Source organism: Cyprinodon variegatus, unplaced genomic scaffold (assembly GCF_000732505.1).
Source record: "Cyprinodon variegatus isolate N-32 unplaced genomic scaffold, C_variegatus-1.0 Scaffold390, whole genome shotgun sequence".
NCBI lineage: Eukaryota > Metazoa > Chordata > Actinopteri > Cyprinodontiformes > Cyprinodontidae > Cyprinodon > Cyprinodon variegatus.
This window is the reverse complement of record NW_015150843.1, coordinates 429,973-442,080: the sequence shown is the minus strand read 5'-3', so window position 1 is coordinate 442,080 and position 12,108 is coordinate 429,973. Positions and strand designations below refer to the sequence as shown.

Genomic DNA, 12,108 nt, shown 5'->3' with positions numbered 1-12,108 from the left:
CTCATATTTATATTTTAACCCCCCCAACCGTTTGGACACCAATCTAGCAGGAGTAGATAGTTAAAAGTAATACAAAAATAGACAATAGCTAAAAAAAAAATAAAAAAATAAATAAAATTAGATAAATAAATAAATAGGGGACATATACATATATACACATGTATACATGCACACCTACATATACCCGTACTTATGCATATAGATATATATAGGATATTGATTAAAGAAAAAAGATAAAAAAAAAATAATAATAATAATAATAATAATAGTAAAATAAAATAAATAAATAAATTATCGTAGTAATAAATGAGAGTAATGAATAATTTATTTTAGTTTTTTTTTTTCTCTCTTCCTTGTTCTAGCCTCTAGGTTTTATTGGAGTTAATAGGAGTTGTGATCTTATTTGTTTCTTGTAATGTTCATTATATTATTGACGTATTGTTGAGATTGTCATTGATATCCTTTATTTTTCAATAAAAAAATAAAATAATAAACCTTTTATTGATCTTATATATCAACTAATTTTGGGGGCATATGTTCTTATACTTCTAGTTTTTTACATGTCTTGTTTTATCTTTTTTTAATCTATCTATCTATCTATCTATCTATCTATCTATCTATCTATCTGTCTATCTATCTATCTATCTATCTATCTATCTATCTATCTATCTATCTCAAGGTATTTGTTGCTTGTTTATTTCTAATTTTTTTTGTCTGTGTTTTGGTGGGTTGGATGGATATCTATGGGTTGGATGGGTTGAGGGTCGCAGTTCTAGTCTCCACTCAGTTGGTGGCGGTAGAGCACTTCTGCAGTTATTTACCAACTGCCATAAAAGAAGAAGAAATTCTTAAGGGAAAAAAAAAAAAACCAGAAGAACAACAAAGCAAGCATATAATTTAAGTGTTAAAACATTTTCTTTTATGATTCCGATTCACCATAATTTAGGACAATGTAACCGGTATCTAAATACATGTCACCACCCAGAGGCTTGTTGAGAACAACAGCCAACCAGGGGAGGATAAATGTTTCTAAATATTTTGTTGGTTAGTAGCTAGGTTAGCTTCGAGGTTAGCTTGTTTCTGAAGTCTTTCCTAAAAGGTTGGCAGAAATTATAAACGTCCAAAAAACTCACACCAGACTCTCAGCTTTATTTCTTAACTGTTGGGTAAGTGGGACTAAATGTCTTTTTTTTTTCCCCTGGCTCATTCTGTCTGTGCCGTGTTTGATGAATGAAAGTTCTCTCGGGAGTCTTTTTCTGTGGAATCTGCTGATTCTAATGGCACCGATTTGAAATCCACCACAATATCATGTCCGTCCCTATTCATGCTATGAAAGATGCAATAAAACTCAGATAAATGGGAAAACTTGTTTTTTTGCCCTTATTTTTGATATTGCTATATCATCTAAACAAATCCTGAACCTAAATAAAAGATAATTATGATGTCGTTCGTTTTAAATTCAGTCCTTATGCTTAACCTTTCTAATCAGCATTTTTATAACAAGCCAGTCCAGTAAGTTTTTTTTCTTTGCTCTCTATATATGTTCATCTGAATTTTTTGCTGTTCTTTGCGAAATTTATTTGAGAAAATTAGTCTTTGCCGTTTTATACCTAGACGTATAAATAAAATAATATAGTGACAAATGTAGGTGTAAAGAAAGTTAAAAATGCATTGATTAAGCTTTTGCCCCCTCATATAAATTTCCAGTTATTTTTTAAACCTGACATTTCTGATGTAATCTTTCCTAAGAAATTTAATAGAGGTTGTGGGTTTGATTCTACCTAAAAAGGTTCAAACTTTCCATTATTTGATCTGCTGGTCATTGGCTAATATTTGCCATTGGATTAGCAGGAGTGTAACGATACACTGACCTGCACCCATTGGTTTACTCAATTATTAAGAATGCATTTACATCAATAAAAATATAAAACATCAATCTTGGTGGTCATCTTTAAGATTTTTAAGACTTTGAAATTCAGGTGCCATGAGGCTATATGGAGCAATGTCTGATGTATGGTAAGCGTTTAGAAACACAGTCAATGTGTTTTTGTGAGTCGATATAAGTGTAATATCTGTGTTATAATGGACAGATGATGTTTCATCAAATCTATCGCGAACAATTTAATTGAATGGAAGATTCTTACCCTCTTGTCCTAAACTTATGAACCAACTTCTTTACTTAAACTAGATTGAATTGTAACAGGATTTTAGCTCACACATCTTCTGAGTAATCACTTGTAATCTTCTGTGTCTTTGCTAGTCAATTACAAACTCTTTTATATTGTGCTGATTGGTAATTGCAGACTGCTATAAAGAATTTCAAGCACAGCTTTTGTTAGCTATCCTATCTTTGGTGTCAGGAATTATATGTCAATGATGCATTCAGGTCATAGACACTGACTGTCTGCTATTGATGCATAAGGAGAGAGAAAACATCACATTTATAACGCCTGATCTAGTTTTAATGATATTTAACAAAATCATATTACTGCACGATTTTCTACTTCTGCATTTTACTACTGTTTATTGTAGGGATGGGAGGCCTGGTCAGCAAGGTTAAGTACTGGGGACCAGAGGAAGCAGCAGAAGGAGAAAGCGGCAGCCGACGACATGGCGGAGAGTGTAAAAAAAGGAAGCGAAACGCTCAGTGCGACTGTGATAGTGAACAAGAGGGAGATGATGACATACTAGATACACCTCGCAGGCAAGTCCACAAATAATTTAATTCACTAGATTAATTCATTCAATTTCCTCATCTCCTTATTTCTGATTTTGTTTTTGTTTTCCTTGAGCAGGAAGAAGTTGAAAAGCACCTCAAAGTACATTTATCAGACCTTGTTTCTAAATGGAGAAAACAGTGATGTTCGCATCAGTGCTCTGGGGCAGGAGTGGAACCTCCACAAAGTCTACCTCCGTCAGGTAAAACTTCCAAGTCTTTTGCATTTATTAGGTCTTTGATTTCCTACCATCTTTGCCACATTGTGACTTTATTACCCTTTTGTAGTCTGGATACTTCTCCAGCATGTTCAGCGGCTCTTGGAAGGAGTCAAATATGATGGAAATCAACTTGGAGATCCCGGACCAGAACATTGATGCTGAAGGTGAGAGCTGCAGAGAGCCAACAACTGCTCAAGTGTTTTCTCATTCTTTTTCTCTTCTTAGTCTTTTACTGTTTCTATCTGCAGCTTTGCAAGTCGTATTTGGATCTTTGTATCGTGATGATGTTCTGATCAAGCCCAGCAGGGTGATCAGTATACTCGCAGCTGCATGCATGCTTCAACTGGTAGGTCAACATGAACCCCCCCTGCTTTTTTATGTGTAATGAACAAAAGGATTTGCTTGAATAAAAATCTCTATATTTATCTCAATTTCTTTATCTGTCATGCTGACAGGATGGTTTGATCCAGCAGTGCGGTGAAACCATGAAGGAGAACATCAGTGCAAAGACTGTGTGTGGCTACTACTCTTGTGCGAGCATCTATGGCCTTGATTCAGTCATAAAAAAGTCAGACTTCAGCCATTATCTTATAGCGTTTGTACTTTTGAAATAGATAGATATACTTACACAACACTCTTTGTGTTTATCTTTTTTTTTTTTTTTACAGGTGTCTCGAATGGCTTTTGAACAATTTGATGACGCATCAGAATGTTGACTTGATGAAAGAACTTGGGTTTGTTTCTGAGGATACGTTTCTATGACTGATTTTACAGAAATTGATTTATTTACCCCAGCAGCATAAAAATGTAGGGCTGGGTACCGAACATCGGTTCTTTTATGGTACCGACCGAAATGCTTCGGTTCTACAAAGTATCGAAACATGCCTCGTCTTTCGGTGCCAAGTTTCGGTGATTGGCTGTAACACTTGCACAGAAACATGCACAGAAACAATTTAAGAGCAGAAAGTTGCTCGGTGTTTGACTGCAAGAAGAGCGGACCGCAGCCAGCACAACCATCCTCCTCTCAGCAGCCCGTGGGCAGTGCAAAGCCAGAGCAGAGTTAATCATGCTGCTTTCACACCGGACGCAGCAGGAGCAGCAAAATCGCGTCTGCTGCTTCCTTTTTGCTGCTTTTACCAGCTTCTGACGCGCGGCTGAAGCAGTTTGCTGCTCTGGCTGCGCGGTCGAAAAAAGGCCCTGATGCGCGTTGGGCGGAGCTACTCTATCCTTTATTTGCCTTGCAGCTATATTTGCTGTGATTAGTGGGAATAAAGTAATTTTATTATGTTTTTAAGTGGGAAAATACACCTGAAAACTTAATCAGTGGAGTCAGTTCATCCAGATTACCATCCTGCCTTCCAATATTATTTCTGTCGGAGCCGCTCAGACCCCCACATACCAGCGGTGCACTGTCAGTAGGATCCCATTCAACGAGCTTGTTTGTCTCCTGAGAAAGCAGACATGTTAATTTTTCTAAAGAAAAACTGCTAAGTAAAAAGGTCCTCACAATGTAACAGTAATTATTAGACACTGACTTGTTTGCAACTGTTCTTCACTGAAATTTTTTTTTTTATGTAAGAGGAAAAATGTAAATGGGAAAATCAGAGCTTAAAATAAAACTCAAGATTTGTACTTTATTATGTTGTGTAATTTTCTTTTTCTTTGAATTGATAGTATAAAACTGGTATCGAAAAAAGTATCATTTAGGAACCGGTATCGAAGTGAAGGTATCGCTATTGGTACCGGAACCGAAAATTTTTGAACGATACCCAGCACTATAAAAATGTCATTTAAGATTCACTTCATGGGTCTTCTTTAAAATCTTGATAAATCCACATATAGATTTGATTCATTTTGGTAGATCTGAAATCTTAAAAAAAAAGAAAAAAAAAAAAAAAAAAGGGCATTTGATTAATGCAGACAGTGTATTTATAGACCTTGTTTAAGGTTTTCTTCATAGTGGAAACGTCATTCAATCTGTATTTCCTCTGTTCTGTGCTGTATAACTGCAGGGCTGATGTGATGAAGCAGCTAATCCAGTCCTCAGATCTATTTGTCATGCAGGTGGAGATGGACGTCTACACTGCTCTGAAGAAGGTAAGGGAGAAATGCTTATATATTACAATAACATAATGACTCTATTTCAATATGAGCTTGTTTAAAACATGTCTTATTCTCTGTTTTTCTAACTTGGTGTCGCTGCAGTGGATGTTTCTACAGCTCAATCCTTCTTGGGACGGTCAAATCAAGCAGCTTCTGTCTGATGCTGATGCTTGGCTTTGCAAACGTAGGACAGGTGAAGTCAGCTGCATCTTTTCCGGCTATGGCCTTTATTTCAACGCTGTGTTTCACCAAAAACTTTTTTTTTTTTTTTTTTGCTAATTATCCTTGTTCAGATCTGTGTGAAAAGGAACCATTTTTAAACACAGAGGAGGGCGCGCCATTTCACTCGGTTTTCAGGCTTGTGCGTCTCCAGTACATCATCAACGATCTCGCCTCTGCACGCATCCTAGAGAGAGACAACATCCTACCTCCTGGTACCAACATCACAGCATTAACATTCCTAATTCCTATGTCCTGTTTAAAAAGCACTCAGATGGTTTAAACTCTCTGCTCATTATTTGTGTCCATAATTTCTGTTGTAGATTGGCTATCAGTGATGTACAAAAACCAGTGGTTTGCTATGCTCCGAACAGAGTTTGACAACGATAATGGGTAAAATCCAGAGAATAACATGCTGCTTAACCCTTTTCTTAAAGGGAAATCCTAATGTAACACATACAGTGGAGGCAGCTGTGATATTTTGCTGTCTTTTTATGTTTAGACCTCAACAGCCAAATAAAGACGAGTTTGAGCAGAACAGCATGAGATGTGGCAGGAAGCTGAGTAAAGATGGAGATGTGAGTTTTTAGGTTTTAATGTTACGGTTATCTCTGTTTTTTAATATATTGGGTGTAATTTCAGTACAGAAAATTACCCAGTTCTTCTCTGTCTTAGTACTGCTGGAGGTGGACGGGCTTTAACTTTGGGTTTGACCTTTTGGTGACGTACACAAACCGCTTTATAGTCTTTAAAAGGAATACACTCAGTCAGCCGTGTGGGGGCGCTGTGAGCCTACAACCAAGACGACATCTGGCTTATAGGTGAGAATTTCAGATGTTTGCTTATTTAATGATTCTAACATATAGATCCACTTGTTGTTGCCTAAAGCTGCAAAAAATGTGAATTTAAAGTAGTTTTTGACTAAACGTGAAAAATGAAAAAGGGCTGCAATGTCAGCAATGCTCCCTTTTGAGCAGGCAGTTAATAGAAGTAGCTTTTTTTTAAACAATTGATCTGATTAAGAGTAAAGATTACTAAACTCACCTTTAAAGAAAGTAATGAATAAAACCCATCCTGGTTATACTTGCTTTAAGTTTTATAGATTTTAAAACACAGCTGATTCTTTTGCATCCAAGGCGGGGGGTGGGAGCAGCAGAATGTAAATCTAGCTTGTGTATGGTGGAAAGATTTTACATTTGAAAAGCTTTGCTCTTAATTTCACTGTTTAATCCAAATGCCTTCTAGTTGGAGGGCCTTTGTTTTCATTGCTATTTATTATTTTTGCAAAGGTTACGTCTGGCCTCCTTTGATAGCCGAGGGAAGCTGGTCTGCAGTCGCTCTACGGGCTACCAGCTTCTCACCCTGGAGAAAGACCAGGTCTGTGATATCTGCTGGCCTGTAGATGCCATCACCTGAATCTGCAGACGTTGCATAACCATAGTCTTTTCTGTTAAATCCCGCAGGAATACGTGGTGATGAACCTGGACAGTCGGCTGTTATCATTCCCCCTGTATGTATGCTGTAATTTCCTGTATACGTCACCTCATTCAGACCAGCGTCCAGATTCCTCTGAGCCAGAAAGTGCTGCTCGCGTCACGTCTTGATATCTGCTCAAACGGGCATTAGCTGCTACCATTCCTTTGGTGAGGTGGAACGACTGACCTAGACTGTGTGCAGTCCACCAGACCGCCTGCATGCTTTTACTTCTGTGGAGTTTGGGGGAATTTTTACAGCCGTATGGACAGACTTTTTGGCACATTTTACACACTTGGCGTACTGCTCAGAAGGGATCACTACCTTTTTGTTCTAGATCAGATCTACCTTGCTTCTTTGCAATGACATGTTTTTCTTTTTTTATTACCATATGGACACAGAAAAATTGGCACCTTTTTTTTTTTTTGGGACACATCCTGGTTTAATTTGTGATGTTCCCGGATTACTACTGTACGAGTCTTCCGCCTCCTTCTAGCTCCTCCAGTTGTCCGTTTCTCTGCTGCCACCTGCAGGATGCTCAAGGGAGTGTCCTGTGATGGGTGCAAGTTTCTGTTATTGGCTGATTTGAAGGATTCTGTCTGCCTTGGTAGGTTGTAGAGTTCTTAACAAAGCCTTTATATATATATATATATATAAAGGTAGTTTATAAGAGAGACCTGTTAGGATGTGTAAAAACTCATTTAGATGATGCAAAAGTTACTAAAAGCATTGGAATCAAATTCCTTTCCCCTCATTCCTATGAGTCATTGTTAAAATCATCAATATAGTCTGGTTGGTTTGATTATGCTCCTCAGAGCATGGGTCACTTTTAATGTGGATCAATCTACCGTAGTAATCAGCATATTAAATGATTGATGGGTAATTAAAAGAAAAAGGTTTATGTTATTGGTGCCCAAATAATTTGCCCTTTTCATGTCCTTCATCGTTATTGTTTCCTGAATTTCAAAACAAAGGGAGTAAAAGTCAGTTTGCTTCATTTCTTGCAGTGCTCACTTCCTGATGTTTAGTCAGATCCCATGATTATCATTTACAGGGAGGTTTGAGACTGTTTGAGTTACGCAAAGTGGAATCTTTATTCTGCACTCATTTAAACACAAATTAACTCAGCAGTTATCTAAATCTTTTATTCTAGCCTAATTCATCTGTTCAATATCTGTTGGATGTTTTTCAGACAAGCTGTTACCTCCAACATTTTGAAAACACAGGTGTATTTTTAACTTATCTCCTATGTCTGTAAAGCTGTCATTATGTACAAAGTTAAACTTGGGTTTTATTTTATTTTTTTACTTTTATTTTATGGATGTTTTATGTTTGCTTAAGAAATATCTATCTCTACTGCCAATAAAACTGCCCTGTCATTTGGGCCGTGGTGCTATCACACAGTCGGATCTGTTTTACAGTGGAAGTATTGTTACAAATGTCAGGGAAGCGGTTGCGATACCGGTAATGTGTGATGAATCAGATTTCAGACGTATTCCTCGGAATGTTTACAGTTAATATGTTTGACATTTTTTAAAATGTCAGTTTTTTTTAAAAATAGGTTACAATTGAGTCAAAAACTTAAAAAAAAATAATTCCAACAAAGCAAAAAATATATTTACAGAAAACTAATTTCAAAAGTTTATTCTAACAATCCAATTTATCTTCTTGCAGGAGGCTTTTTACTTTTGGCTCCTCTTTGGATTATTATGAGGTTAGAAATATATTTTTACCAAGTTAAGAAAATCTGAGAGGACAGTTTTAACAAGTAAGCTGATGTGAATTTTGAAAATATGAGTGAAAACCATTGGGTTAGTTTCACAATCATTAACTGGAGAATACAAACTCTATATGCCATTGATTAAAGAACAATGAATAAATAAGGCCAAACTACAAGAAGTGTAAATGTTTTACTGTTAAGATCAAGTCTTTCTGTAATATGTGCTGTCCAGAACTTATGCAGTTTTAGAGTTAGAATATGTAAAATAATTGTAAATTACAGATCTAAAAGCATTTAAATCACCTTCCCTAAACGGTTCAAAAGTAGAAATCTACTTCAGTTTAATACTATTTGAACTTGAATCCAAATGGATCCAAAGATTAAAAAATCTCAAATTTGACATTTTCCAAACTGATCTGTTGTCATAACATGATTATATATTGATTATACAAGTGGCAGAATGAGTGAATGCAGAGCTCTACCCAAAGAGATGGTTTGATGCATTATTTGACCACTAGGGGTGCTAAAACTGTAGAGCATTGAACTTTAAACCCAAACTGGTTATGCCTAATTTTATGTTGAATGCATATATAACTTTTCTTTTAAACAGACATTTATTGTAAGAAAGAAAACAGGATGAATGTAGTTGAACAGCCCTTTTAGCCACCGGTTGTATCCGGCAGGCTGTAATGTCCCAGTATTAGGTTTAGTTAGGAAAAAAACGGTCTTACCCAATTTAGAATAAGTCGAATTAAATGAGAGGAACTGAAACAATAAAATGAAAAGACCAACAAATAAGTGCAAATATCAAGAATATATAGGCTTGTCTAAATGAGCTGTTGCTTTAAAACAGGAGTTATGGAAATCTTTTTTGTTCAGTGTCTAAACATGATATGGAGCAAGGCTGTTAGCCAACACAAAGGCTTTCAAAACACCAAACTTTATTCTAATTTTTTCCTTTACCTCAAAGCACAAATCCTTTTTTTCCTCACCATTTTGATTTGATCTTTTATTTCTGGTGTTTTCATTCATACATATAAACAGATCTGACCACTGGAGGAAGACAAAAATCACAGCGCATGAGGATGAAACAGTGAGGGGAGCCAGACTGGGAAAAGCTGTGTAAAATCCTTCATATGAGGGAACTTTCTCTGTTTAGGTTAAAACCTTAAATCTGAAAAAAAAAATATAACCACAACTGATTGTTTTATACACTGTAATCTGTTATCAGATTTCTGGCTGAGTTCAGATAAGTCACAAACTTTAAACTCTAACAAACTGACATTAACTATCAGAGTCTCTGGACTGTTCTCCTCCCATCTTTCCTGGTTCCTACGCCGACATCCTCAGGGTGACCAACCCTGCATCTGCTGAGTCCAGACTCCTCACTGCTGTATAGAGTCCAGGTTCTCTTTGAGTCTCCGGGTCATGCTAGGGACGAGGTTAATGTGGTCGTCCACGCAGCTGCCCACACAGCGGTCCATTAGCGACCGGACGGCGGGCTCCTTTGAGCCGGAGTCAAAGAGATCCTTCGCCTTGTCGTTGCAGTGCATCGTGCATCTGGTGAGACGATCCTGAGCAGGACAAAACAGAATAAACTGATCTTTCCTAACAAAAATCATTCAAGCAAATCCAAGAATGTACCCATCAAGATAAAAAGTACAAAAAAAAACTATTTTTTAAAAGAGATTTTTGTTTTTATTTACCCTAGAATACTTATATCTAATTTAAATGTTCTCAGATTCACATAGAACAAATTACTTCCACAAGGTTACTTAAAATATTTCCTAAGGATACTTTTAATAGATAAGAGGATAATATATAAAAAGAATAAATAATAAAATTCTCACTTTGATTGGAAACCAGGTCTAATGCATCTTAATTTTATTGTGGATTTCTAACATATAAGCTGTACATCAACACATTTTATCCCAAATAATTTTATTTATTGTTACAAGGACTTACATGCTGGGTCATGTGTCATTACATATGGCTCATTAACAATGCATTCTTACTAATGTTTGAGTGCCTGGAAATAATAGTTGCACAATGCATAAACTTGCATTATATCAATCTTAGCAAAATAGATGATTTCAAAGAACATTTAGGCTGCAGTAATTGGTGATATTTCAAGGCCCATGCATTCATGCTCTGATAAGTAATATATTTAGTCAGGGAGGACCTTCCCTGTGACGAATCCTGATATCTTAATGGTGATGATGGTACATTAAAGAATTAAATTGAATGGGTCGCATACATCATGCAGTCTACGGTAATTGAAAATAATCATGTTGAGAAGCACCAAACTGATGAGCACCTTCAAAAATATAAACATCTGTCTTTTTAGCTTATCTGGATCTGCAGGATTATACTTATGTAGCTCTGATATTTGAAACATTTTCTATAAAACTACTAGTTTTATGTTGCAGTAGAATAGGGTAACAATGCAAAGTTACTTAACTGTTGCGTATATTCAACGTCATGTTAAACACAGTTCCATGAATAACTACAGTACATTGATACCATGCTTTAAAATACATACACAGATCTATATGTAATCCCTTTATTGTCCCACAGTGTTAAATTCAGTCTGTGTGTTTTATCCCTTGGGGAGCAGTGGGCTGCCATTGTGTGGCGCCTCGGGAGTTTTCAGGGGTTAAAGGTCTTGCTCAGGAACCCAGAGTGCAGGCTGTGGGGATCCAACAGGGTACCTGCAACCCTCACAGAACACAAGACCACTGCTCTAACCCACCAAAATGTTTCCGAATTCAGTCAAATTAACCTATCAGTGGTTGAAAAACCATAACATCACCATCAGTTCTTATCAAAATCATTTCAGTGCATAAGGGAACAAGAATCTTATAGTCTGAATTAACGAAAAATTTAAATATCCAGTATTAACTGTGGATGTGCTGTGGTGTTTATCAAGGTGGGGGCTGTTCCACTTGCACTATATCCCTTTATATATCCCTGCAATTATAAATCTGTGGTTGCAGCAACAGCCAATGTGCTGATGAGTGTAGAGTGAGGCTCCTAACCTGAAACTTCTCCAGCTCAGAGGTGACCAGCCCCTGAGCCTGGGCCAAAGGAGTGTGACACCTCTCTATACACTGATGGACCTGAGACATGGAGTCTGAGGGGCGATCACAGCAGTCTGCGCTGCATCTGAACATGCGTCCCTGCAGCACAAACCGGCAGCATGTTAGGAGGACATGTTGGCAAACGAAGCACCGTGTAAGTCTGAGTTAGATCACTCACCTGCATTTTCCGGATGTGGTCCTTCTCCAGACCTTGGACCATGTCTTCGACCACTTTCTGGACGCGTGTCTGATGTGCCTCTGCCATCCCTGCTTATTTTTTAAAAACACTCAGAACAAAAATTTCATTCAAACGTGGCAAGCAATCCCGCTACAGAGCGCACGTTTCTTCACTATGTAGTAACAGCTAAGGTCACCTCCATTCCAGCATGGTCCAAGATTAGAGAGCGGCTGAGATCATTTCCGCATTTCTTTCCGTTTCTTAGGTAAAGAATGACAACTTCCGCCGGATTCCTTTCAAAATAAAACCCCTCTCGTCTCGAGCTCAAAACTGGCAACGGGAAGAACAAAATATACGGCTAATATCGCTGTTTTAAAACAGGCTACAACTGTAAAAAA

General features: G+C 37.2%; 2 protein-coding genes across 3 annotated transcripts; one reads left to right on the top strand and one right to left on the bottom strand.

The window, feature by feature from the left end:
• Positions 1 to 844: 844 nt before the first annotated feature.
• gmcl1 (germ cell-less, spermatogenesis associated 1) lies at positions 845 to 7,368 on the top strand. Of its 2 annotated transcripts, none has more exons than XM_015387263.1 (15): positions 845 to 1,166; positions 2,533 to 2,704; positions 2,796 to 2,919; positions 3,005 to 3,101; positions 3,186 to 3,283; positions 3,393 to 3,505; positions 3,606 to 3,671; positions 4,950 to 5,034; positions 5,143 to 5,224; positions 5,334 to 5,474; positions 5,583 to 5,652; positions 5,762 to 5,837; positions 5,935 to 6,080; positions 6,549 to 6,636; positions 6,723 to 7,368. In XM_015387263.1, the coding sequence occupies exons 2-15, from the start codon at positions 2,535 to 2,537 to the stop codon at positions 6,861 to 6,863; spliced, it is 1,497 nt and encodes a 498-aa protein (XP_015242749.1). In that variant the 5' UTR covers positions 845 to 1,166; positions 2,533 to 2,534; the 3' UTR covers positions 6,864 to 7,368. The 2 variants fall into 2 exon arrangements, with proteins under 2 accessions (XP_015242749.1, XP_015242748.1); XM_015387262.1 differs by having other exon boundaries at positions 846 to 1,166; positions 5,143 to 5,233; positions 6,723 to 7,367.
• Positions 7,369 to 9,194: 1,826 nt separating this feature from the next.
• Positions 9,195 to 11,965, bottom strand: fam136a (family with sequence similarity 136 member A). Its single transcript, XM_015387284.1, has 3 exons — positions 11,711 to 11,965; positions 11,491 to 11,631; positions 9,195 to 10,026 (listed from the first exon to the last, which is right to left on the bottom strand). Exons 1-3 carry the CDS (start codon positions 11,795 to 11,797, stop codon positions 9,838 to 9,840), a joined length of 417 nt encoding a protein of 138 aa, XP_015242770.1. The 5' UTR covers positions 11,798 to 11,965; the 3' UTR covers positions 9,195 to 9,837.
• Between the last annotated feature and the right edge of the window lie 143 nt (positions 11,966 to 12,108).

Excerpts from the sequence above, each read along its gene's own strand:
- gmcl1 (XM_015387262.1), top strand. The coding sequence starts at position 2,535 with ATGGGAGGCCTGGTCAGCAAGGTTAAGTACTGGGGACCAGAGGAAGCA. Across the intron at positions 3,102-3,185 it reads CCAGAACATTGATGCTGAAG|CTTTGCAAGTCGTATTTGGA; the intron begins GTGAGAGCTGCA and ends TTCTATCTGCAG. Across the intron at positions 5,838-5,934 it reads AGCTGAGTAAAGATGGAGAT|TACTGCTGGAGGTGGACGGG; the intron begins GTGAGTTTTTAG and ends TCTCTGTCTTAG.
- fam136a (XM_015387284.1), bottom strand. The coding sequence starts at position 11,797 with ATGGCAGAGGCACATCAGACACGCGTCCAGAAAGTGGTCGAAGACATG. Across the intron at positions 11,632-11,710 it reads ACCACATCCGGAAAATGCAG|GGACGCATGTTCAGATGCAG; the intron begins GTGAGTGATCTA and ends TTTGTGCTGCAG. Across the intron at positions 10,027-11,490 it reads CTGAGCTGGAGAAGTTTCAG|GATCGTCTCACCAGATGCAC; the intron begins GTTAGGAGCCTC and ends TGTCCTGCTCAG.